Source organism: Lampetra fluviatilis, chromosome 41 (genome assembly GCF_964198595.1).
Source record: "Lampetra fluviatilis chromosome 41, kcLamFluv1.1, whole genome shotgun sequence".
Lineage (NCBI taxonomy): Eukaryota > Metazoa > Chordata > Hyperoartia > Petromyzontiformes > Petromyzontidae > Lampetra > Lampetra fluviatilis.
Window position 1 is genome coordinate 438,713 of NC_136315.1, and position 26,412 is coordinate 465,124.

At 43.9% G+C, this 26,412-nt stretch overlaps 1 protein-coding gene across 1 annotated transcript; it reads right to left on the minus strand.

Moving 5' to 3' along the window:
- Positions 1-1,973: 1,973 nt before the first annotated feature.
- Positions 1,974-25,687, minus strand: LOC144946407 (tumor necrosis factor receptor superfamily member 6-like). Its single transcript, XM_078875208.1, has 10 exons — positions 25,455-25,687; positions 20,452-20,542; positions 18,359-18,487; positions 14,388-14,534; positions 13,208-13,289; positions 11,838-11,902; positions 10,666-10,773; positions 9,019-9,047; positions 8,448-8,520; positions 1,974-6,930 (listed from the first exon to the last, which is right to left on the minus strand). The coding sequence occupies exons 1-10, from the start codon at positions 25,542-25,544 to the stop codon at positions 6,614-6,616; spliced, it is 1,131 nt and encodes a 376-aa protein (XP_078731334.1). The 5' UTR covers positions 25,545-25,687; the 3' UTR covers positions 1,974-6,613.
- Positions 25,688-26,412: the final 725 nt, after the last annotated feature.

A 26,412-nucleotide genomic window follows, 5' to 3' on the forward strand; every position in this document is an offset into this window, starting at 1 on the left:
CCCTGCTGTATGGCAAGGTGATGGATTTGATTGGATCCTCAGATGGCTCCTTCCTCACAGTTGGGGTGATGGCTTTGCGGATTGTTTTGTTGCCAGAAAAAAGGGGAAGCTATTCTCATATTTTGGTAGTGGCAAAGGAGGTCCCATGATCAGATATCATCCCTCTGTTTCAATGGAAATAACTCAAAACGCTCATACTTACTGATGTTGCTGACTGGTATCTTAGCGCTTTTTAGGGTTGCAGCGATTTCCGATCTTGTCTCGTCTGCAGCGATGTGTCCCAACCCCTTAAGAGCTACATCGACCTGGGAAATAATGTCATCCACTGCTATGTGTTTGGGGGTGACTGCGAAGTTCATCCCTTTAGCCAAAACTGACTTTAGACCATCGGAAATTTGGCTATTACTCAGATTAATAACGTTGTCAACGTTGTAGCTTTGGAATGAAAAGTTATCTTCTGAATACTTTCTCCTTAATATTTCAGTGGAGCACTGTGTCTTTAGGCTAATGGACTTACCCACATATGTTCCACATCGTGGTAGATCGGAGCAGGACAATAACTCCGTGGTGGCGAGATGTTAACTACCTCGCTTGGTATACAGGAGGTCGTGGGTTAGATCCGGACCCTGAGTCCTGTATGTTTGGAGTTTGCATGTCTCTCTCCCCGTGGTTGCGTGGATTTTTCTTCGGGTCCTCCGATTTTTCCCTCCACATGCGTTTAGAATATTTGGCTGCTAAAAATGTCCACGTTATAAGGCACTTCGTTGAGCTATAATTTGTGGCCAGGTCGCTTCTGAAAAACAGCTACAGTATATAGATAACTCAGTGGGCCTTCCCTGGGAAAATAAAAAGTTGTTTTTAATAGTTATATATAATATACATTATATATAATAGTTTAGTTGAACTCGGAGCCACACTCTGGGACGGCAGTGAAGAGTGTGAGTTTTAATGAGGCGAAAAGTTTCACATGCGCCACCATGAAAGACAAGGGCAAGAAGAGTGGCAGCTGTTAAATTGGACTCCGCTTATCAGTTGGGGACGAATGAATGATGGCGCTCAAGCCAATGTAACGTGTTAATAAATAAAGTCAGCACAAAGGCGCAATCGGAAAAGCACGAGGCATTACAACAAATGCAAATGCATTTTTTGTTCATACACAAAACGTACCACAATGAAAGAGGTAATCAGGCTGTAAGATTTTTTTGGTATAATGATATAATTAACCACCATTTTAAAAATCATATTCACATCAGGGGAAATATATTTTGTCCAGCTTTTCGGATTTTTCCCACCCAATTTAATTTAACACCAATTGTGTCACCGGCGTCACGTGATGAGACGAAGCATTTCACTTGGATCTCTCGCAGGGCGGCGCGACTCTTTGTTAACGAATGGTCCACGGAATCGAGAGATCATAGAACTATACTTCAAGTGCCCTCTGTTCCACACAGCAGGTGGCGGCACACCCCCTACTCGCCCTGCCACTGTGAGTAAAGTTTGTCCCGTGACAGTGCAACAAAATTTTTTTTTATCTCAGAGCTGAAATGTACCCAAAATAAGAGAAGAACCAAATCGAGTGTGATTAGTTGTACAAGCATTGGTGGCCAGGCTGGATTTGAACGTAGGATGCAGTGATGCCACTTCAGTGTTTTTTTCTGGCTGCAGACATCTTAATACAGCTCCAATCAAAAACACCTCAATTGCAGTCTATCTTGCACAATTTGGTGTATTACAGACCCCTTCAACACCGTTGATTTTATGCAGACCTTTAAACGATGCTGCAACCCGCAGGTAGGGAATTACTATAAAGATGAGCAACTTACACATTTTTATCGCATTGTACTTAATATGCTTTAATGTCGCTGAGAACCGCTTTCGTTCAGGGAGCCTTCATCCAACAGTGGATTAACCATGACCGTTGACGATGAATATGGAGTGTCAGTGATTCGGAGACAAGTTTTGGAGGAGGCAACTTCTTTATTATCAACATTCACGGTCTCGTCCACCAGCCGGCGCTATCACACTACAAATACACTGAACAAAACACCCGATTGTGCCGTGTCGTATTCGTTTCTGTGCCACACTGCCCTGGCCTTAACAAGCGCTCGCTAACATCACGTGTCCCCCCATGATGCCAAAAGGCCCTCTGGGAGTGCGTACATTTGAGCAGTATTAGTTCAATACATCCAAGTTCAGTTTTTTCCCCATGTAGTGTCTCATCAGCTGTCAGACTTTCTTAAAGCTATTTAAAGCTATGTTTTATTTTTACCAGGAAAGGCCCACTGAGCTATATAGATCTGTTTCAGAAGAGGCCTGGCCACAAATGATAGCTCAACGAAGTGGCTTATCAATGTTATCGCAGCCAAATATTCGAAAAGCATGTTTCTAAATGTAGAGGGAAAAACCGGAGGACCTGGAGAAAAATCCTCGCGACCACGGGGAGAACACGCAAACTACAAATATACAGCAGGCGTCAGGGTCGGGATCGAACCCACGACCTCCTGTGTGCCTGGCGAGGGAGTTCACATCCCGCCACCGTGACGCCCAAACAATGTTGGTGAACTGCCCGATATTTATAGACAAGGACCCTCTCGAAGATATGAGTTCTATTTTGACACAAAATTATATAACTCAAAATAATTAGCACTTTTTTGGAAAGTTAAACAAAATAAGCAGGAAATATACACAGTATGTTGAACATGAGAAAACTCATACATAGGGAACATAACATTTTTTGCCGTATACCAGGATCTACGTAATAATTAGAAATGTTTTGCTTTACTGCACACAACGGTAAGGCTTCTCTCCTATAATGGCAAATCCCAGCGGAATTTAACGGGTAGGTAGCACCGTGCTTAACTAAACTTTAGCGTTGAAAGCTAGTCTAGGATATTCGTGCTTAAAAATACGGTTTTAAAACACTGGCCAAGGAACGGCAAGTGTTAACTGGAAAAGAAGACAAATGGATGTACAACAAACTACATTTTGTTTGTGGTGGAACAGGTCTCAGAGGCTGCCCAGCAATGAATTGACTCGGGGAAATACTTGTCCACAATATAAAACCGAGTTTAACCGTTTAATAATAATAACATTATCACATTGTAAGTCACTTTTAATGGCCATTGTTCGAGCGTGGTACATTTAAACATTCTGTAACCATAAGACTAAATGTTCCAACATTCTGTAACACTTTTTCAGTATTTTATATATAAAATCTATCTATACAGTAATCAACGGTTTGGGCAAACACAGCTTGGCATATTGCAAATACCACAACATCCATAATGCTGGTAAAACATTATTTAAGCTGGGGTAGCCTCAAACTTCACTCCTTACAAGTTATGGACTACACAGCTTCACACTGCCCCATTTATTTAAATGTCGAGGCAGTAGACCTCAAGTTCACCACCTCTCAGAGAAAGAAACTGAATGGCTAAATCCGCTTATAAATTAATCACTTACATTTGGTCTTCATTGGCTGTACAAAATCATCATCACACACGATGGCAGTCCAGGTACTATTTTTGTTTACCAGTCCTCATCAGATACAGTGCATCAAATATATTAATTCGCATTTGAATAATGGCAACTTGTAACGTGCACAATTTCACAAATGGATTCAAGTTTCGAGCTCGACTCGGAAGTCCAGAAGAGGTCAGGCTGGCATATGTGGGGGGGGGGGGGGGGAGCCAGATCACCACCTCTTGTATACCAGGCGAGGTAGTTAACATCTCGTCACCGTGGCACCCCCATCATCCAGCCATCAAGAGGCTTACTGCCCCACAAGCAAGCAACCAGTGGAACGCATCATGAACTCATGTCCCATGCAAGCATTCTCCGAGGGCCCGATTGGGATTCCATCTCTATGCCCAGAAGCCAGCAGCGAATTCACAACCTCGGCATTGGTGTATAGTTGCTACTCAATTCAGATCCATACGAAAGAGGTTGACGACTGTGTTTTACACACAGCCAGACAAAAGGGTTGAATTCCGGTATCACTTTGAAAAGTAGTGGTTAAGGTATGTACAATGAAACAAAAATCTATGAAAACTTCATGGACCAAGGACCTTCACAGTGAACAGTGTGCCAGTGTGTACCGAGGGTCAAGCTGCCGACACGTGTTCGATTATGGAAGTGCGCAAGCGCCACTTGCAATCGGCATCACAGTTAGGTCAAGGGTAAACAGTGCATCCCCGAACAAATAATGCAAGTCGGATATTCCATGTATAAGTGGGGGGGGGGGGGTTCAGGAAAACCCCAATAAAATGCAAGGAATAAAACTGGACACTGCCAAATATCAAAAACTGAACGTGTACGTCAAAGCCGACTTAACACCTTATGACTCAAACCAAACTTTAGCCATCTATCAATTCCGGTTCAGTGATTCTACACTTGCTCTATTACTATAGTACTATACTGCCTTCAGCTTTTATGAACGACTGGGTTAGCGATTTGTCGTATTATCTGGCTGTATAGCAAATTAAAAAATACAATTACTTTACTATGCAAGTAAAAAAAATTTGTGTTTTAAAATTAGTTTTTTTTATTTAGGGCCCCTTTATAACATATGCTATAGGCCCCACACGAATTTAATCCGGCACTGTACAGCGGTGTGGTCAATATCGGAAACACAGGAGACACGGCAGTGGCAAAGCACATGTGTGGCAGCGACCACAGTTAGGAGCCCTGCATGGCTGTGTTAACCTCAGGGGGGATTCTCACAATTGGCACATTCTTCAAGGAGCAGCATGTTTTGCTTGTGTCCGTGCGTAGAAAGTAACCTCAGGTTTGATCCCTTGATTTGTTTCAGGGTCAATTGACGGTCCGGCTGATGGTAATACATATGTGGTGCCATTGTTTTCAATGCTTTGCATTTCATGTCGTGACATTTCTGGAATGAGAACTATATAAAAAGGGACGGCACATATAGAATAACAATTCTCCCCGTTCCGTATATGAAAATTTCACATCTTCGGTGGGTGAAGATGGAAGTATAATACATTTTACAAAATAAATAGCCGACAGCTTAAAATAAATAATGGAATAATCTCTTTGATACATGTCACACTTATATAGCAAAGAGGTAATGTGGATAGCATGAAGATACTTTCTAGATTCCCAAATAAGTAACTCACCTATCGATTTGCCAAAAACATGATTGGGAAGTTAATTACAAGAGAATCAAAGGTACATTCAATAGCAAAGTATACACGGCTACATCGAAATGCACACACTTGTCTGGAAGAATTGGCTGTGAGTACAAGACTTAACTTTGATGCTCTGGAATGTTTCCTTAAATATTTGAGTCTTTTGTCGCCCCAGTGTTATCTCGATCGTGCTACCCAGTCATTTCACGAGACAAAGAATCCACGTGGAATTCTCATTAGACAGCGCTGCGTCACCCCACCCTTGTCTCGGCGCGTGGCAGACACGGTCACTTCCTTCATCAACGGAAATTGAAAAGAAGTCCGTCGTGTGACCGCGTGGCCGTCGGAGCCAGGTCGCCAGTCACGTGACCCGAGACTCGCCGCGCCTCCGACTCGCGGGCAGGATCACCGACATCCACCCAAGCTTCTGGGGGGTATCAAATTGCTTAAAAACTTCGATATCCACAAATGAAAACGTTGCCAACTTCACCTTCGAAACCAGTTGGCAGAAGGTGATATCAAAGTTCTGCCGATCACTCTGCAAGTAACCCCATTTCCACACAAGGGGGCAGCATTTTATCACTCGCAATCCTGCAGCGAACCCGATATTTTTAATGCTCGAGTTGAAATTCTTCCAAACATGATGGCACTTTTGGCAAGAAATTCACAGCAGTGATGTGATATGCTTGATATCGATTCAGCTGAAAGCATACCATAAGATATATTTAAAATAAAACAAAAATGTCACCCCAAATATCAAATCTAGGCCCAATTTCAGGATATTTTTTGTATTCATTCAAAAATCGAGAACACGTCCTGAGGATCCACACACCTGGTAATTATTCGGGTTGTTAATCTATAACCAGTCAACCGGCAACCCGTTTATTGATTACCGGTTCCAAAAGTCAAGAACCGGTGACCAATTCCAGTAAAACGTTATTCATGAATTTACTGATTGGAACACGTTAATGTACAAAAGGCACTGTGGTCTCAGTCATAGCATCGTATATCTACCCTTCAACTGGTCGCTTGCTTGGTCACGCCACCACTAGAGGGAGCTCTAGAGGGTGGTTTATCTACTTTTCATGCTGACCAGACGTTTCGAATAAGTGGGCATACCCACACTTTACCCTATCCACACACGACTTGTTGATCGAAGATTTGCGGTGTATCCATTCATCGTCTTGGCTGGACAGAGGTGGTGGGGGATTATTTAGATACTGCCCCCATTGTTTTAACTGCGACACCGGGAGCTGGCCGATTGTTTTAACCGCTGGATCGCGAGTGAAGTGTGCTAACCTTGCAACCACGGCAGCTCCCCTCCTCTCTCAGTTAACAAGGTGCTCATGTTGTGTTTTAAACCGGCTTTTGTCACGTGTCACTGGTTATGCAAAAACATGTATTTTAACCACCCGAGTACGTAACTAACCGTACGTCTGATAGGTACACCACATGCAGCAGCAGCATCAGTTGTCCAAAAGTGCGGATTCCAGCGCGGTCATGCTCACACTTTGAGACCCCTGCAAAAGCCTCTCCACAAGCCTGTTGTAGGACTCCCCGTCACCAATATCCTGCAGCCCTTTCAACACGACACTCCATTCCACATCAAATTCCTTGGAGTTAAACCAGGAACTCAATATTTGGTACTTTTGTTCATTCCGGTCGTGCGGGTGGTTGTACTGGAGCTCTTCAATCTTGTGATTCGCCACACCCAGGTGGCGCATGAGCGGCATGAAGCGCGTGTCCGGCACATCTTCAATGATGTAATGGAAGTGATCCCGAACTGCAATAAATAAAAAAAACAGGGGCGAACTGAGCAAAGCAGACCCAGAATTCACTTCTAAAAGGTAAAGGTGCAGCCCTGAAATGATTTGCTCAAATCACAACTGGTGGAAGAGGGAGCTCTACATTGGAGGCTGACTCGTCTTCCAAGCTGGCAGGAGATATATTGAAAGAATTGGGGGAATTTCCACAATTTACCCCAGCACACATCGCCTGGTCAATCGATTAGGGTGCGGTGTTTCCTATTTATAATCCTGGGAGGGGGGGGGGGATACAGAGGCGAATGGGGCTTAAAGAAACCTGCATCATTATGTCCTACCACCGTGGAGCCGGTGAACCTGTGGCTTGTAAGTCCAGCCTGTTAACCGTAACACCATGGGCAGCAGCATATTAAATAATCAACTTAAATGATGTGGTGATGCTGCGTCATCAGTAGTGGTGGACAAGCACAATTTCGAAAAAGCTTAACACATTGTCCAACGACACTGCCTCAAAGGAAACAAAGTCGGCGACGTTTCGAGCAATGGCCCTTTTTCATGGCTTAAAACGTCACCTGTTTCAATTTATTTCTCATATAAGACAGTGTTAATGATGAATTTGAGTTTTTTTACTCTTCATTAATAATGATCATGAAACTTATAACACTTATTATTACTCAAGAAAGCCTCAATGAGTGCATATATATTTTATAGCTTAGTATGTTAAGGGCATATCTTTAATCCATCACATTTGGGGTGCGGTTGGTGGATCACGCACACAACGACATGTGTAGAACACATCTTCCCACAGAGCTACGCCATGGCAAGAATATGGGAGTACAGAAAGTATGGTGTTGACCCACCGGTGGTAATTTTTGGAGTATTTTATCCCACATGCAAAATCCTTAATAAGTAGCTCAATATCCCAAGCATGGTTGGCTCTATTCCACAGGCCTCCAGCCCCAAGCCTCCATAAAATCCTGGGCAGCCCTGGGTCCAAGAAAACAGTTTAGTTATCCTACATGTCTTTTCTGGCAAAAAAACTCAAGTTGGCAATTGATCCATGGCAAGCACAACACATTGGAGTATTAAGACCTAAGAAATAGAAAAATGATGCTATCGGAAAATGGTGTGGAATATTTTCGAGAATGAGCCCAGACAAGAGCCTTGTACTTGGCAATGCACACAGAAGTGGAAGAAAGCAGGAGAGGAAGATAGGAAACCAAGTGGATCAATGCGTTGATAAAATATCTAGAATGAAGAGGATTGAGATTGAATGAAGCAGTGATACCGGCCAGACAAACAGAACCTCGGGGGAAATTATTTCAGGTCCATCATCGCTATTGAGTTTACAGATAATGATGGGTGCCACACATCAGCGCTCTCTCGTCAAGGATGTTACAGGGCCTGCGTCATCTTATATTCCAGATTGTAGAGGTATTCTGTGTTTTATGGGAATTGTTTTGAGAAACCCAAGTGATATCAACAGACCTATTAAGTTTGGATTGACAAAAGTGGTGTTTTTCCTGCGATGTCTTACTCAATTTGCAGTTTGGTGGTTTCAGCAGTGGTATCGATGGTGGTATCGGTGGTGGTGAACCGGGACTCATACCCTGATTTCACATACAAAAGGCACGCAAGATGAAACGCATTAAAAATATGACGTCTCAGATAGAAAACACAACTGCAAAGCCTTTACACTGCTGGCTTGCAGTGCAAAAATTCAGGGTGCACTCTTTTTAAATGTCAGTGCTTGGTGGCAGGCACAAGCACACGCATAAAATGTACTTCCAAATACACCATAACGGTTAACATCCCTACGATTTGGCGTAACCACAGTACTCGTCACTGCCCATAACTTGTGCTGAAAGGACAAGAACCATATCAAGTCCTGCATTTAAAAAGAAAAATGTAAAAATATAACATTCCTGTAATTACTGTGACAGTAATAACTCCGAGTCAATGGGAAACGAGTTTTTTCTGAACAAGCAATTTTCACGGAACGTATCCCGCTCGTTAAGTGAGACGCGCCTGTATATGTTTACAGATGACTGTACAGCCCAACAGTAAAAGATACGCAATTTACGTGAAAAGAAAATGTAACTTTTTACCAGTAGTTGCACAACCCAGTTCCACAAATCTGCAACACAAATATAACAAAATTAATGACAATCAATAAGACAAGAAGTTAGTGTGTGGAATTGTGTAAAATGGATTATAGAAATCACGAAGTAACTAATGGTTCACGTTTTTAGAAGCTCTAGTTGGGGTGGGCTGGGTGGTTAAAAGAGGGCTCAAGGCTGTGTTGAAACATTGAGCTGATAAAGATGAGATTCTGCAGTCATATCCCCGGCTTCTACAGCAACAAAACCAAACCTTGTGTTCCTTATTTGCCTCATTGTCTTCTTTACCAATCACATGTTCGCCTTTTGGCGTTCTCTGGTCTGACACTGGTGAGATTAGGCCATAAAGATGGCCGTCTCTGGTGTAGGCCAATCAGTTCCAAAGACAATGCATTTATTATTATCAGAGCATGTTTGTTTGTCACACGCATCTGTGGTTAAAGCAGACTTGATTCCTTGCAAAATGGATCTATTTGGCGTTTGAGCAACTTAACACCTGTTTTATTGCCAGAAAGGGTAAAACTTATTCTCATATTTTATACTTTGATGCTGGCAAAAAAGGTCACATGATATATTCAAATTGTGCTGTTGGTGTAATTTCGATTTTAAAAAGTTGTTCAAGAGTGAAATATTTTTGGGGCTGAAACGTCGCTCAGCTTTTAACATGTTTTTGCTTACCGAGCGATTTTCGGGGATCTTATCTAGCTCGTTTAAGCGAGACACACCCATATATAGTACACAGTTTAACACGTAGGCTTTCGCGACCAATATTATCCATAACAGGTTAGTTTTGGGTTAGATCGCGTAAAATATTAATTTGTCGTTAAACCCGCGACCACCCAACACAGCCCATGGTAATGTTCGTCACGTAAACAAAACCGGAGGATTCCTCCACAATTCTGCCTTTCGCCTGATGAGACTGGTTGTAATTACCAGCGAAACAGCATACTCGAATTGTAAATCTTGTGGGTTTACTCTCCAACACACCGGTATGCTGAACTATTAACGAATTGGCATGTTTTGTTTACGTGAAAAACCTTACCAATTGGCTGTGTCGGGTGGTGGCGGGTTTCACGACATTTATATTCACGCGATCTAACCGAAAACAAAACTATGGATATATTAATGCACTTTGCAAGCCACTTTTAAGCAGCATGACAAAGTAATTTCTTGCACCCCCACGTTCGATGTGGGGTTTCTGAAGCTGCCACTGGGCAGCTGAGGGGTTTCCACACAGGGATCAGGGATTCGACGACACGGCCTAAAAAACTGGAGCTATTTTTTTTATTTTACCAGGTAAGGCCCGCTGAGCTATATGGCTAAACGAAGTGGCTTATCATCATATAGAAAATGTATAGCAGCCAAATACTCCAAACACATGTTGGTTCTACATGTGGAGGGGACAAACCGGAGGAACTGGAGAAAAGTCCACACGGCCACGGGGAGAACATGCAAACTCTAAATATACAGGCATACGGGTTGAGATCGAACCCATGACCTCCTGTATACCAGGCGAGGTAGTTAACATCTCCCCACTGTCGCGCCCCCAGTCTAGCTTGTTAAAGGCAGCAAAACAGCATTCGCTAAATCATTGCTAGTGCAGCATGACATTGAAAACTCAATAAAAGGACTCACCGCTGAAGATACTGCGGGGAGATTTCTTCTTCATACACATGACCACAATGATCACGATGAATAGACAGAGCACGCTCACCGTCACAACAATCACCGTGTTTGAGTGCTCTGATGAGGAAACACAGCAAATGCATACCAGCACGCGATTAATAATGAATTAGTCATTTATTCCAGGCTGTGACCCAATCACCTGGAATGCACCCAAATCTCAGCTTCCTCATCACACCTCAGTAGCTAAGTAGGGTTGAGCCTTGAAAATTAGTGGGGGGGGGTGACCACCATTCATAACAGGTGTTATAGGCTATGGAGATACTTCGTGGCTAGCAGAGGGCAATGGAGCCAATCCATTATTTTACCCTACTTTAATGCTTCTGCGTCTGTGCTCCGTGTCTACATCAACACGCGCTGATCAGTACGAATAACGGTCGAAAATTTGACCACAACCTCCCCTGCACGGGGGAGGCCCTCATCCAGCAGTGGAATGACGAAAACATCACCGAATCCTGAGACTCTCTTTATAGTCCTGTTACTAAGATGCTTGGCAGAGTTCCTTCACCAGCATTCTTGAAAGTGAAAGTAAAACGTCTCTGGGGGGGGAGGGGGATCACACACATATGAGAATAGAATCCTACTTGCAGTACCACCATCTCCTGGTTACCATGCAATTTACATTTGAGCCGGGCACGGCAGCGCTTTGTAGGCGATGTGACCCCGCGCTTTGGATGTGAGGGTTGGTGAATCACACACATGAGGTGGCCAGCTATGAAGTGGCCAGGAGATGGCAGTACAGCGAGCGGATGTTGAGATCCCTGTTGTGCACACGCTGGAATTTACCTCTCCCCTGAAAGCGTCGCTGAGTGGCGAGAACTCTTCCACGATTGGTCAAATTAATGTACAGAACCTTTTGTCAATCCAATGCTTAGATGAGACCCTCCCTAAATCCGTGCAGATCACTAGGGTATTTTGACCGTACTTCACCACATTGGTCAGTGTGGGTCGGCGAAGGTGGGTGGTGTAGATGGCGGGAGGATGACAGCAGAATGGATTTTGGTGCACTTCCCTTTGCTGCCCACAACTTATCCCCACAAATTACTTGAGACGGTTATATTTTGGAGATTACACACAGCACCGGCACAAACATGTACATTGCATTGTCGATGTACAGCACTCACTTTTGCATTGAGTATTGCTGTTGGGTTTACAGGGTTGTTCGGTCTCCAGGTGTTGATCTTCGCACCTGCACCATCACCCGGTATAAGGAATGCCATTATTGACATTTATCCAATGCAACACTGACAACACTCACTGACAATCGCGCACATTTGTAAAAGGGTTTTTCCAGTGCAGCACTATCTCCTACTTTTAGGACCGAAAGTGGAAATGGAGAATGTTATGGAAGTGTACGGCCCTTTTGTCAATCCTCTACTAAACGAGTGCCTCCCCATGCCGCGTTGGTCGCTGGGATAGCTCGACGACACATCGCCGTGCTGGTCAGTGCGAGTTGGTGAAGGCAGGGAGCATGGATGCATTATTATTGCTATGTTATTATGCTTGTTTACTCAGGAAAGTATCACTGAGTCTCAAGACTCTTTGTCAGGAGGGTCCTGTCAAACTTTTTTACAGTAAGGGGTGATGTTGCTGAATATAAATCAAATTGTGTAATTTGCATTACATTTTTTATAGGATTGGGTTGTTTTTGCCCCAAATGTATGTTCTTTTTATAGCTATGGTAGGATGTCTGAAGAGATTGGGCGCATTCCAAGTGATTTGGTCATAAGAGTGTTATCAACATTGTGAAATCTCTTATGCATGCAATAGTTTAATTCGAGACGATATGAAGGATATGGTTTAATCATGTGAAAATACATATTCAGACTAAAGCTTATATCTTGATTCTGCAAATTGTGCATTGATGTCACCTTTGACATCAATGCACAATTCCTGATGCATGACTTTTGTCATAACCACTTACCATTAGTTCTGAAGCCAGGATGAACAGTGACTCACCAAGACAAAAATACTTGGAAATTTAAAAAAGCATTCCGTGACTACATTTCACACCCACCCTTTAAACAATATTGCCAAAATGACACGCAGCAGCTAAAACAAATGTTCTGAGGTCAACATGGTTTACAAACCGAATGTTCTCGATATAATTAAAGGTCCAATGAACATGAATACGAGTTGTTACATAAGTTATTGCAGACTCTACACCGAGATTTCATAGTTTAGTCTAAAGCCATGTTGCAATGACTGTTGGGAATGGCCCACGAATGGCCCAGATGTGGCCCAGGTTTAACATCAGGGCATGCATGCTGTTCATTACGATGTCCGACGCTTTGCTCCTCGTACTGGCAGCAAAATGTTGGATTTTGTGCCGTAAACGTGCGACGCAACCCAACAACACACGGCAGAGCCACACGGCACAACCGCAAAATATACGCAGCCGTAGGATTTGTGTTATCCGTGTTGTTCTTTTAGCCCAGCCGCCACCCTTCCCACCCCATTACCCAGGAGAATCGAGAGTTGGCCAATATTTTACCTTAAGCAAGAAAGGCAGTTGTGTCCATCACTGTACTCCCCGTCGAGGCAAGGTGCACACTCGGTGTCTGTGAAAGAGGTGCCTGTTTACGCAAACACAAAACAGCCTCCGTTGAGCCCAGCGAGTTCATCGTAACCTGTTTGAGCAAGTGCCCCTGCACAGGTGGAGATGCACAAAGTGATTATACTCAGATTGCTCATTCTGTCCCAAGTGCGATATTCCGGGTTGGGTCGTGTGTACGGCTATCTTCTCTCCAGCTTGAATCGCACACTACCCCTTTCCCATTACGATGATGTACCTATAAAATAAAATAACTTTATCGGTACGTCTTCCAACCTGAAGAGGCTCCCACAAGGCCATATGGGAGGGCGCATGGCAGTTTGGCACCGGCTATCATAGAGTGTGGTCGAGTCGCGACAGTTCTCTGCGGTAAGTACAGTACAATGTCTTTAAAAACGGCGTTATACCTCTAAATAAAGGGTAAAATCTATTCTTATTTTCCATCCTTTGATAATGGCAAAAAAGGTCCCATAGATATAACTGATCAACCCGAGCTATAAATGCTCCGATACGTGCATTGCCTTTTTACTTTTCTCATTCTTCCGTTCTCTGGTTTGACACTGGCCTAAAGAAGGCTTTCTCTGGTGTAGGCCAATCAGTTTCAAAGACAACGGCATTTATTATGATCAGAGGATGTTTGTTTGCATGTTTTATCACAAGTACGTGTGGTAAATGCAGATTGCATTCCTTCCAAAAGGTATCTATTTGGTGTTTGAACATCTTAACGCCTATACTCTTTGGTTATTTCAGTAAAATCACGTAGGTTGACAAAATAATAGATCACGACGTTTCGATCGCAACGCAAGCGACCGTCCTCAGGTGAGAGAGACGGTCTTCAGGCGAGAGAGATCGAAACGTCGTCTACCTACGTGACTTTACTGAAAGAACCAAAGAGTATGGATTCCTGCAGTCATGAAAGCTTCGAATCAAGATCTTAACGCCTGTTTTATTGCCAGAACGGGTAAAGCCTATTCTTATTTTTCATACTTTTCTACTGGCAAAAAAAATGTCCCATAGAAACATGTCACCGTTAGACTATATCACCGCCCTTTATAGACTTGACAACAACAAAAACTGGTAAGTTGACGGCTGATAACAGCATATGGTAGTTCCACCTTACATGGCTGTGTCGCCTTGTGTCCCTGCTGGCACGTTTGGCAGTGTAGGCAGATCCATGAGTAGTGCGGGTTCACGTACATTCCGTCCCGGCAGCGACACTCCGTATTTAACTTATTGGAGCAGTTCTTCGTCACGACGAAGCCAGCAACTGCAACGTCAAAGTCACCGCTGTGAAGCCACGTATGGCGCATTGCGTGAGACTCCACGGTATTATCTCCTCCTGTGAATGTGCGTTTTCCCGGCTACGCGAAGCCCAACGCTCATTCACAGAATTGGCCAAACATACAAATGCGTGGCCCTCCTGAACAAAAAATTGCATAGAGAATCAGTAAGGGTTTTCCTGGATACATACAAGGGGGTTGTTATTAGGATTACTCAAGTAGTTACCTGCATGTATAATGACAGTTACCTCCTTTTGTAGGTCATTACATTTTCATTTAATAACTACCACTACCCAATAAATGTTGTATAATTAACTGCACCCAAACTCCTCACTAATGTTTGTCATTAATGTATGTATAGATATACACTCGTTGGTTCTTTCGGTAAAGGCACGTAGGTAAAAATAAAAGAAAATATTTAAAATAAAATATATTAGTTTATATACCAACGTGACTTTACCGAAAGAACCAAAGAGTATGAATTCCTGCAGTCACGAAAGCTTCAAATCAAGATTATAGATATATATATATTTTTTAAACAAAGAACACGTGGATTTTGTATTCCTCATGGATTAATAACATTGAGAATAGCAATGAGGATCCTGGATTGGTATATTTGGTCAATTCATTCATTGTTTGGCACGTGGGAGACAATATGATTACGTGGAGAAACCCCACCACCCATACGAGGGTGTACCACTAAAAGCACCAGATACAGAGCATGAAGAGTCCACGACTGAGTTGCGTCTTCCGAGTGACCTTTCACAGCCCAAGCCGACAACACAGGGTTTTCCCAGGTCATCTCCCACCCAAGTACTAACCAGGGTCAACTCTCATTGGCTTCTGAGATACAACGAGAAAATGCTTATTCACGATTATTTGTTCATAAGTAAAAACTAACAACTAAGCAAATGACAACGCAAAACACAACGTCAGCAGTGGCATTCAGCACTACTTCAGCAATGAAAACACCAATGCTAACAAATACTAAAGTATGACCACATGTTTCCACAAGAGGGTGAGCGTTCACAGAAAAGCCACAGTCACTATCAGCCCTCGACTGAAAAATAAAACCCGATGACTCATGAGGAAGCATTTGATCGGGGCTACCAGATTCTGGGTTTTAGTGCAGTTCGGTGGTTTTTTTTCAAGCCGTTGTGAAACGTGAACAGGTAGCGAAAAGCTCATAGGTTACCCTACTGCCATGCGTCCTTCTCAGACAATATCGAAGGCAAAAGGACATGAAAAATAGACAAAGATGGACATGGAGAGATGGTGGTAATGAGATGACATAAAAGTTAAGAAATTTGTATTAAAAAAGAGCATATTTGCACTACTGGATAACCGCATGAAAAAAAGGCAAAAAAAACTGGTTGAGGGTTTGTCGCCTAGCAACAAACACAACATGTTTGTGAGACACCAAGGGAGGTGCCACACTGTCATGGTTAGCAGACTGGACATGCAATCCAGGGGCAGCCCATGCCTTGAGCAAACAACCAACTGCATGCTTGCCCTTTAACCTTTCAATCTGACAGATGAGGACAATCAGTGCATTGACTATTAAAATTCCGAGTGCAACGATGGCTGGGTTCCTGACTTTTTTCAGAATGGTAAATCGATTCCGAAAATGGTGACCAGTTTATCCGATTAAGGAGTGGACCCGGCTCAGCACTGAGTTCTGTATTTTCCCAAGACAAACTACGTCTTTCATGTCTCTTGGCTAATTCCAGCTTATTCTGCAATGCGGTGCAGCAGCAGAGTGGGTGTCTTACAATCGGAAGGTTACAAATTGAGGTATCACTTTGTGGATAAGTCAACAGTGGTGGTCTCCACTTTCTATGACCCCCCTCTCCTCCCAAGATAGTAATGTGGAATTTCCACGACTGTTCAGGGCTGTAAACAATGAATTTCCAAACATGTTGGAGAAACAATTTTGATTGTTTAGACTGAATACCTGTACAATGCAATCAGATTTTAATATTTAGCCATTTGAGGCAGCAACTATACACTAACAAATCACTTTGGCTCCTTTTTTCTCTGAATTATTTTCCCATTTGTCCTATTTGTTGCCTTTTTTAAAATACGAGTGTTTGTAATCAGTGTACATTTCTCCATAGTTCTGATTTTTTGCTCACAATTTAGCTAGATTCAATCTTGACTACCAAGTGAAGTAAAAATTGGGAGGTTTGGCCAATTTCTGTTGGGGTATTTTGGGTGACTGTTAATGATTTTCCTCATCATCAACATCCTCATCATCAACATCCACTGTAAGATGAAGGCCTTCCCATTATGTTAGAATACCTCACTATCTCATGATGCCACAATCGCTCCGTGGGTCTTATTCTCTAGCATGTTCTCCTCTGGGTCTCATCCACCAGATTTTGCTGCCCTGTGTATATGTAGTGAGTCACTTCGAGACACGAATAGTAGGAGGCACAGACGTCTATTCTATGCTTAAACGCTTCTGTTCACACACGGGATAACTACAGACGGGTCAGGACAGCCGGCACGCTGCCTGACCCACGACGCCGAGGAGACGAATGCGCAGCACGACGTGTTCCATTCCAAACGACAGCCCCGATCCAGCCTCATGACCTCCCTTTTATGCCCCCCAGCATGGCCTGCCTCTGCCCTCGGCCATGCCCCCTTCTGGAACCTACCAGAAGGTTCTGGGCTACACCCCACGTGTCCCCTCTGTCACCTTTGTCCTACATCCCTTACCCCGGTCCATCACGTGCCCTGTTAGCCGTCCAGGCTCCGACGTCCTCAGATGCCCTCTCTCTGCCAGCAACCAGCGCTCCGCACCCTAGTGACCCATTCCATGGCACTGCATGCTCTGCTGGCAGATCGGCTGCTACACCCACAATTACCCTCTCTGTCAGGAACCAGCGCTACGCGCTGTAGTGACCCATTCTATGTCACTACATACATATACTCTGTTTGACACGTAGGCTTTTGCCACAATATTATTCGTAATAAAGATTTTTAGGGTAATGCGATCTCACCCAAACACCTTTATTAAGCGTATATATACTCTGTTATGCTTTACAGTTGAGACCTTTCAAATACAATTTCTTTAGCACCTTGGTTTACCTTTTAGCTGCTCCTGACTCTCAAGGATCAGTGACCCATTCCATCAGCAGGTAAAATTAATTATTTAAGATCTTCACCCCCATATGTACACAATACATGTTTTTATTACCTAATTTACATGTATGAATCATCTGTGTTGTTTTTATTCTTGTTGTCCAGGTCATCCCTTCCCAATACCCCAGATAATCAAGCGTTGACTGTATACATCAGGGTGGCAAAACTCGCCTGACCGTATGAGCCACATACTAAAATGTTCACATGGCCGTAAGCCACAAGACGCACGTTACATGGGTGGCCATGTGGTCAGTTCACTCACACCGACTGGCCACTGGCCGTGCTGTTTTTCACTTAGAAATCCGTGGGAGCACCCCAGGAGTACCCATGTCTAAACTAAACTATAAACTAAACTATTATTATTTTACCAGGTAACTAAGTGGCTTAACGTATGGAAATTAATAGCAGCCTTCTCTGAATCCCATGTTTCTAAATGTGGTGGGAAAAACTGGAGGACCCAAAGAAATATCCACGCGATCACGGGGAGAACATGCAAACCCCAAATGTACAGGCGTCAGGGTCAGCATCAAACCCCCCAAATGTACAGGCGTCAGGGTCAGCATCAAACCCCCCAAATCCTGTATAACACCGCGGCACCCTTGGCCACACCATGTATACACAATTATAATTTTGAACGCAAATGCATGTGTGTGTGCGTGCTGACCTGTATCGCACTCTCGACATCGCATGCACCGATCGGAGTGGTTGGGTTCGTCCATGAACGTTCCTGGAGTGCACAAGTCACACACCGTCTCCTTGCCCGATGCTTCACAGTCTCGTACCTTGAAAGAGCCTGCGTGTAGATGCGGAGCGTTAACACGGAAACACGGACACCGGCACAGACGGCCGCCAAGACTTGCTACAACGGGGAAAATGTAACATTGTTTGGAGATTAATTAAAAAACATTCTTCAATTAAGGAACAAAATAAACGGTACTCTCTAAAAATATTTCCGACTCAGTCGTTATTCAATTCAATAAATCCACTCATGTTTTTAACACTGTCTAAAGCTGTGTCTGACTGAGCAAAAACATAATATAGAAAAGGAAGAAAAAAATGGAAGGAAAAAGGGATTAGGGAGATACGTTCTTAGACCAATCTTGCACAGCTGCCAAGGCACAGCCACCAAGGCGCAAAACCCCCCAGTGGACATGAGACATGAGCTGTGGTTTTTAAACCTACCGTGCATATTTCCATAATTACCAACCATCAGGCGTGATTACCATCAACGGATATCAAGTCGATTTGCAAAAGATGCACTGCAGGGGGGCAGTGGGATCGCAAACACTGAGGTTTGACACACACTGGTGTGGAGAACCCGAGTTCTGTAAGCATTTAAATTGTTATTATTAGCAAGTAGAATTGTGTAGCGGAGACACAGTTCAGAAGGGCACCTCAAGTGCCACGAGCCACGAGGATATTAAATGATAATGGCTGCAGTCGGTTGGGCGATTCGAGGAAATAATAGTTGGGGCAGGCGCCGCCATGAGCGGCACCACCAAGATCCTGGGCTCAAATCTCAGGCTGCCAGAAGAGGTAAATCTAGGTTCTCATCTTTATGGAGTGGACAGTCCAGACCCAGTCACCCAAACAATGGCTGTATAAAAATAACAATTATCTGTACAAATTGTGTGTGCTGAATACTACCTTCTCTTATTCTTGGTTCTTTCAGTAAAGTCACGTAGATAAAAAAATAAAGACCGCTGGTGTTGCGATCGAAACGTCGTGGGTTTTTTTCTTTTATTATTTTCAAAAAATTTTCATAACATTTTTTAATCTGTTATTTTTCTTTTATTTGATATCTATGTGACTTTACCGAAAGAACCAAGAATAGGAATTCCTGCAGTCACTGAAGTTTTAAGTCAAAACTACCTCCTCTACATATGTAAATGTTGGCAAAACAAAGGCAACCACAAATGAAACAGTTGTGGAGCACGGTGGTTGTGTAAGATAGACTCTTAAAGGACATTGAGTTAAGAGCCCATGTCACTTCAAAGACTGTCAATTGGTAATGGGGTTTATTAAATGTATCCATATGCACTGTTATATACTCCGGGTGATTAGCACATTACACTCTTAAACATGCGATGCAGGGTTAAACTTCCCTGCCACAGCTAGCATTAATGGTTATATCAGGAACTGGCCCTGGACATCTCCTTCACCGACCCACATTTACCAATGTGGTGAAGTATGGTCAAACAACACTCATGGCCAACACTACGTGAGGAAGCCTTCATCCAGCAGTGAAGTCACTAAGAGTTGTAATTTCTTTCAAACATTTTTTTCCAGTTCAAGGTACAACATCAAATGATTCATAATTGATTGTTGGGTCAGATCAGGTAAGTAAAATGTGTGTCGTAAACCCTCCTCCACCTGGCACAACCATGTAATAGGTTTGTCACGTGAACAAATGTGACAATGTATTCCTCTTTTAGCACACTAGACTGTTGAAGAGAAATTCACAACATTTAACAATTTGGTACGACGTTTCACTGGTAGTTATAACCAGAATCATCAGGCAGTTGCAAAAAATCTAGTCCAGTCTATTATGAATCATATTGGTCACGAAAAGTCTATGTGTTTAATGTACAATATCCAAATGTACTACCCAGAAATCTACATGAACACTAACTTGTACAGCATCAGAATATTAACAAATGATGCCAACTGTATGAGATTGATTTTATACAATTGGCATGCTACTCATCAGCATAACTGTAAAATAATGTTTTATTTTTATCATTAACTGACACATACCAATATGGCACAGAGGACAGCAATGGTCCTGAAACTTGTATTGCATTTCTTGTTTGCACGTTGAGGTCCTTGCCACCATGGCTGTCACAACCTGAAACACAGCAATATACACCAGAGTTAATTTGACTTCAAATACTGTAACTACTGCATTTCTAAATACAACATTGCATAAACACTTGTAAATGCAGTTTGGTAGCGCTTCATGTTGAATTCCATAAAACAGACCTCTGTTCTGTCTCCACAGAGAAAGTAAGTAGATTTCAATCAGCCTGTTCGCTTTCCAGACCAATATAATCCAGCAAGCAGAATTTATTTAATAAACCCGACTGCTGATGAGATTCCAGGAGGTAAAAACTGTACAGATTGTGCTCGCTTCAAACAAATTTGATATTGGTCTGGAAATCCAATCGGCATATACTCTAAACCAGTGTTCTTCACTACTTTTCAGAGGGGGGTCACTTTCGCCGATGAGACATCACACATTTGAAACCATTGGGGTTTGACAGCAGCACGATGATGGGACGGTGTTTTCACAATTGTGTTTTACTGTCGGGGGCCACACATCAGGGGCCGCACTAAAGGCCACTCGGGGCCGCCAGTGGCCCGCGGGGCCTTGCAATGAAGGCCGCTGCTCTACCCTACGTAGAGTCTTGGTGATCTGTGCCTAACGCCTGACACTCTGCAGGCTGTGTGTAACGCTGGGTAGGCTACATCGATTTGTCATGCAATAAAAATAATCATTAAAGGCTTATTAAAATTGTAACAAATTATTAGTTCGTTACAAGAATAATAAATGTTCTCAAAAAATACCAGCGCCGCTTTAGATGAAAGCCAAGTGCGCCCGTGTCTGTGTTGTTTTTTTTCGTTTTGCAAACCATTACACAGCAATCATTATCAATAATCCCTTCAGTTTATCTGTGTGGCAGTAGTTTTTTGGTATTTTTTGGTATTTTTTGGACATCGAATAGAAATAGAAATAAAGAAGCAGAATCACTATTAATTTGAACTGGGTGCAGTTTCACTTTGATGACCTTTGCTTGCACTTTTACTGCATCGTGATATTTTAAATAAACCCAACATCAAAGTGCTCATTCAACAGCATTCATCTCAAGGAAAACTTTTGGGAGATTATCGTAAATTTACACTAGTTAATAATATATAAGCGATGAACTAAAGCATCTACACACACGTACACGCAGTGACACAGCATATGACAAGCCGGATGCAGACGTGGGTACAACGTCAAAGTGCTTAAGATCCAACAAGGGGTTAGCAGTAACAGCCTCTTCACAATCATCATAATTATCATCGAGACCCTCCAGAGTGAGTGAAATAAGTGCCGCTCGATGGGAAGTCCCCATTGAAAGTTGCCGAGACACTATAGAGAGTAAGATCGACTCAACAGGATTCATGCCATAAGAATGTGAAGTTGACACCACCAACAAGGGTAATTAGCACCGCAGCACGAAGCATACACACACACACAAGTAAATTAAAGGACACGTGTTATTCCGTTGACAATTATCTCGCCTTATCCGGTGCTGCTGTACATGTGCACGCTCTGTACACAGCAGAAGATGCGCGCGTCAATAAATGTACTGTGACATTAGAATCCCCAGCCCCTTAGTCCACAGCTGGATGAAGGCCCTCCCCAAGACGTCGTGCTGGTCGCCGGGATTGGCCATACTTCACCGCTCAGGTCAGTGCGGCTTGATGGAAGGGGTTGGGGGGGGGGAGATCCCCGGGACGGGTTCAGACCCGGCGACACTTGGCCACTGACGTGAGCCGTGATTGGGAACCGATGCAGCCCTGGGGTCGGGGTTCATCACCTCGCGGTGCGCGTGACCACTGCGCCACCGCTCCACACCTATACACGTACTACTGTACACACGTGCAGCACACGTGCTATACTGTATATGTATACTATATATTTGCTCAGTACTGTATTATGTACCGCGCTGTACACGCACGAGTACACCACAGTCCGCGTGTGCTGTACACACGGAATGTGTACGCAGAGTAGAGCTTTGCCACCCGAGTTCGACCCCCCCCGCCCACGGCACAACACCACCAGTGACGATTTTCTGAACCGGTCCTCAAATGACTACCTGGTGCGGTGGTGTTACACATCGCCAACAGGGAGAGACAAAGGCGGCCGGGCGTGGTAGCTGGTCACCCACCCCTCGTGTACGGTGCCGGCCTTCACAGGCGCTTACTCGCTAACAGCACTTGCCCCCAACATCAATGTTATGATGGTAGTGGGGGGGTAACTTTTGATTTGTCTTTGTCGGTAGTAACGTGTTGTTAGTAAGGTGTTGTTAGTAAGGTGTTGTTATTAAGGTGGTGGTAGTAAGGTGTTGTGAGTAAGGTGTTGTTAGTAAGGTGTTGTGAGTATGGTGTTGTTAGTAAGGTGTTGTGAGTATGGTGTTGTTAGTAAGGTGTTGTGAGTATGGTGTTGTTATTAAGGTGGTGGTAGTAAGGTGTTGTTAGTAAGGTGTTGTGAGTAAGGTGTTGTTAGCAAGGTGTTGTTAGTAAGGTGTTGTTAGTAAGGTGTTGTTATTAAGGTGGTGGTAGTAAGGTGTTGTTAGTAAGGTGTTGTTAGCAAGGTGTTGTTAGTAAGGTGGTGGTAGTAAGGTGTTGTTAGCAAGGTGTTGTGAGTAAGGTGTTGTTAGTAAGGTGTTGTTATTAAGGTGGTGGTAGTAAGGTGTTGTTAGTAAGGTGTTGTTAGTAAGGTGTTGTTAGTAAGGTGTTGTTAGTAAGGTGTTGTTAGTAAGGTGTTGTTATTAAGGTGGTGGTAGTAAGGTGTTGTGAGTAAGGTGTTGTTAGTAAGGTGTTGTTAGTAAGGTGTTGTGAGTAAGGTGTTGTTAGTAAGGTGTTGTGAGTAAGGTGTTGTTAGTAAGGTGTTGTTAGTAAGGTGGTGGTAGTAAGGTGTTGTGAGTAAGGTGGTGGTAGTAAGGTGTTGTGAGTAAGGTGTTGTTAGTAAGGTGTTGTGAGTAAGGTGTTGTTAGTAAGGTGTTGTTATTAAGGTGTTGTTAGTAAGGTGTTGTTAGTAAGGTGTTGTGAGTAAGGTGTTGTTAGTAAGGTGTTGTTAGTAAGGTGTTGTTATTAAGGTGGTGGTAGTAAGGTGTTGTTAGTAAGGTGTTGTTAGTAAGGTGTTGTGAGTAAGGTGTTGTGAGTAAGGTGTTGTGAGTAAGGTGTTGTTAGTAAGGTGTTGTTAGTAAGGTGTTGTTAGTAAGGTGTTGTTATTAAGGTGGTGGTAGTAAGGTGTTGTGAGTAAGGTGTTGTTAGTAAGGTGTTGTTAGTAAGGTGTTGTGAGTAAGGTGTTGTGAGTAAGGTGTTGTGAGTAAGGTGTTGTTAGTAAGGTGTTGTTAGTAAGGTGTTGTTATTAAGGTGGTGGTAGTAAGGTGTTGTGAGTAAGGTGTTGTTAGTAAGGTGTTGTTAGTAAGGTGTTGTTAGTAAGGTGGTGTTAGCAAGGTGTTGTGAGTAAGGTGTTGTTAGTAAGGTGTTGTGAGTAAGGTGTTGTTAGTAAGGTGTTGTTATTAAGGTGGTGGTAGTAAGGTGTTGTGAGTAAGGTGTTGTTAGTAAGGTGTTGTTATTAAGGTGGTGGTAGTAAGGTGTTGTGAGTAAGGTGTTGTTAGTAAGGTGTTGTTAGTAAGGTGGTGGTAGTAAGGTGTTGTTAGTAAGGTGTTGTTAGTAAGGTGGTGGTAGTAAGGTGTTGTGAGTAAGGTGTTGTTAGTAAGGTGTTGTTATTAAGGTGGTGGTAGTAAGGTGTTGTTAGTAAGGTGTTGTTAGTAAGGTGTTGTTAGTAAGGTGTTGTTATTAAGGTGGTGGTAGTAAGGTGTTGTTAGTAAGGTGTTGTTAGTAAGGTGGTGGTAGTAAGGTGTTGTGAGTAAGGTGTTGTTAGTAAGGTGTTGTTATTAAGGTGGTGGTAGTAAGGTGTTGTTAGCAAGGTGTTTTTAGTAAGGTGTTGTTAGTAAGGTGGTAGTAGTAAGGTGTTGTGAGTAAGGTGTTGTTAGCAAGGTGTTGTTAGTAAGGTGTTGTTAGCAAGGTGTTGTTAGTAAGGTGGTGGTTGTGCCGAAGTGAAGCGATGGCGCCCCGATTACACCCCAAGGGGTTTCGATGTCCGCACAGGGACAACATCAGTGGCGATCGCCCGATATCCGGCAAACCCGTCTCCGGAGTCGGCTACAGCCTTTACACTACGGTGTGTGTGGGGGGGGGGGAGACAAAGGCGGACGGGGGTAGTTGCCGGCCTTGACACACAGTGCTCCGACAGTGCTGTGGAGGCTCCGTGGACTGTATCCGCAGTGTCCGGTACATGGCTGGTCCACATGTCTTGTGACCCACATTGCTCTATAAAATATTTTATTTTGGGTTTTTAAAGCAATGTTAATTTAAAGTATAAATTAACGTTAGGGGGTCAATTAATGGGGGGGGGGGTCACGAGACGTCTGGACCACGCTGCAAATGTTCGTACTGTTAACGTATTTCGAGTCTTTGGGAGTCTAAAAGGGGGGCCAGACGCCGTGATATCTGATGGAGTCCGTGTACAAGTTACACGACAAACAAGGATGCGCGTGTTTTCTGTGCCATCAACATCACACCACAATAAACAACATCATCTACGAGCCGCTACAGGCCACGTGGGGTGGATGCCCCCGGCCACAACCAGCTGCTGGTGCGGAGTGACCATACTTCACCAGCGCCGTCTCACCGCGACCTGTCAACATGCTGCCTCGTCAACAATTACAACACCACGCCTCGAACTTTGCACCTGCACACACACAAACACTTCATCTGTACACGGAGCCGGACTGTAAGCTTCCACAGTGGTATTGAAAACCGTGTCCCTTAAGCTGCTTTTAAATCGCGACAACTTGTTGAGTTACGCGCGTACATTTCAGAGAAGATTAAGGAACTCTCGCCACCCTATCCTTGATGATGATGCTGCAGTCAGTAGTATTAATAGTAACAAGGTGTGTAAGGGGGTAATAATCTCTTACCGCAAACAACAGCAAGACGAACAACATCTTGCACAGACAGTCGCGTCTTCCCCTCCTCACGCCGCGTGCCCACGAATTCCACCTCGCCATGGTGTATCTCTTAACAGCTAACGAGCAGAGTTTAACAAGTAAAGAGACACCCCACACAGGAGGAGCAGGAGGAGGTGGTGGTGGTTGTGGCGGCAGCGTCGTCCTGTCTGCGGCGACGTCTCCGGCGAGTCGTGAAACCCCCCCCCCCGTGACGTCACGCGGCGGATCCACGATTTCGCAACGACGACATCCCCTCGGCATCCAGCAGCAGCAGCATCAGCCCCTCGTCTCTTACACAAAACTCTTGCGAAATACACCTGGGGGGGGTGGCAGGTGAAGGGGGTGGCAAGTGAAGGGGGTGGCACGCGAAGGGGATGGCAAGTGAAGGGGGTGACAAGTGAAGGGGGTGGGTGGCCGGGCACCACGCCCGACCGCTTTTGTCTCCCTTGCGACGATGTTTCATACGCACCCCAAACGATTCGAGGTTGAATCGCCATCGAGCTACGAAGCCCAGGGGCGGTGCGTGTAATCGTCACTGGTATACATTTACACTCGATAAGCGACTTCGTTGGAGCTATTATTTGTGGCCATGTCACTTATGAAAAAAATAGCTGCATAGCTCATTGGGCATTACCTGGTAAAATAACAAAAAATAGTTTAGTTCGTTTGGTTTTATGGGTCTGTCCAATTATTTTCAAGAATCTGTGAGCTCCTCGCACAATCCAGCCTGATGACTCGTGTAGTCAGGCCAGCCTGAATGTTTCAAACCGGCGACGATGACCTGCAAGCATGGGAGCCTGCGACACTTCACGTGGCCTCAAGGTGCACCAAGCCTGGCATAAGCGCTGTGGTGATGTCACCGCCCCCAAGTGGCGAACGTCCCGTTGTTGTTGTTGCTGCCTAGGGGCCAGCGGTGGTGTTGTGTCGG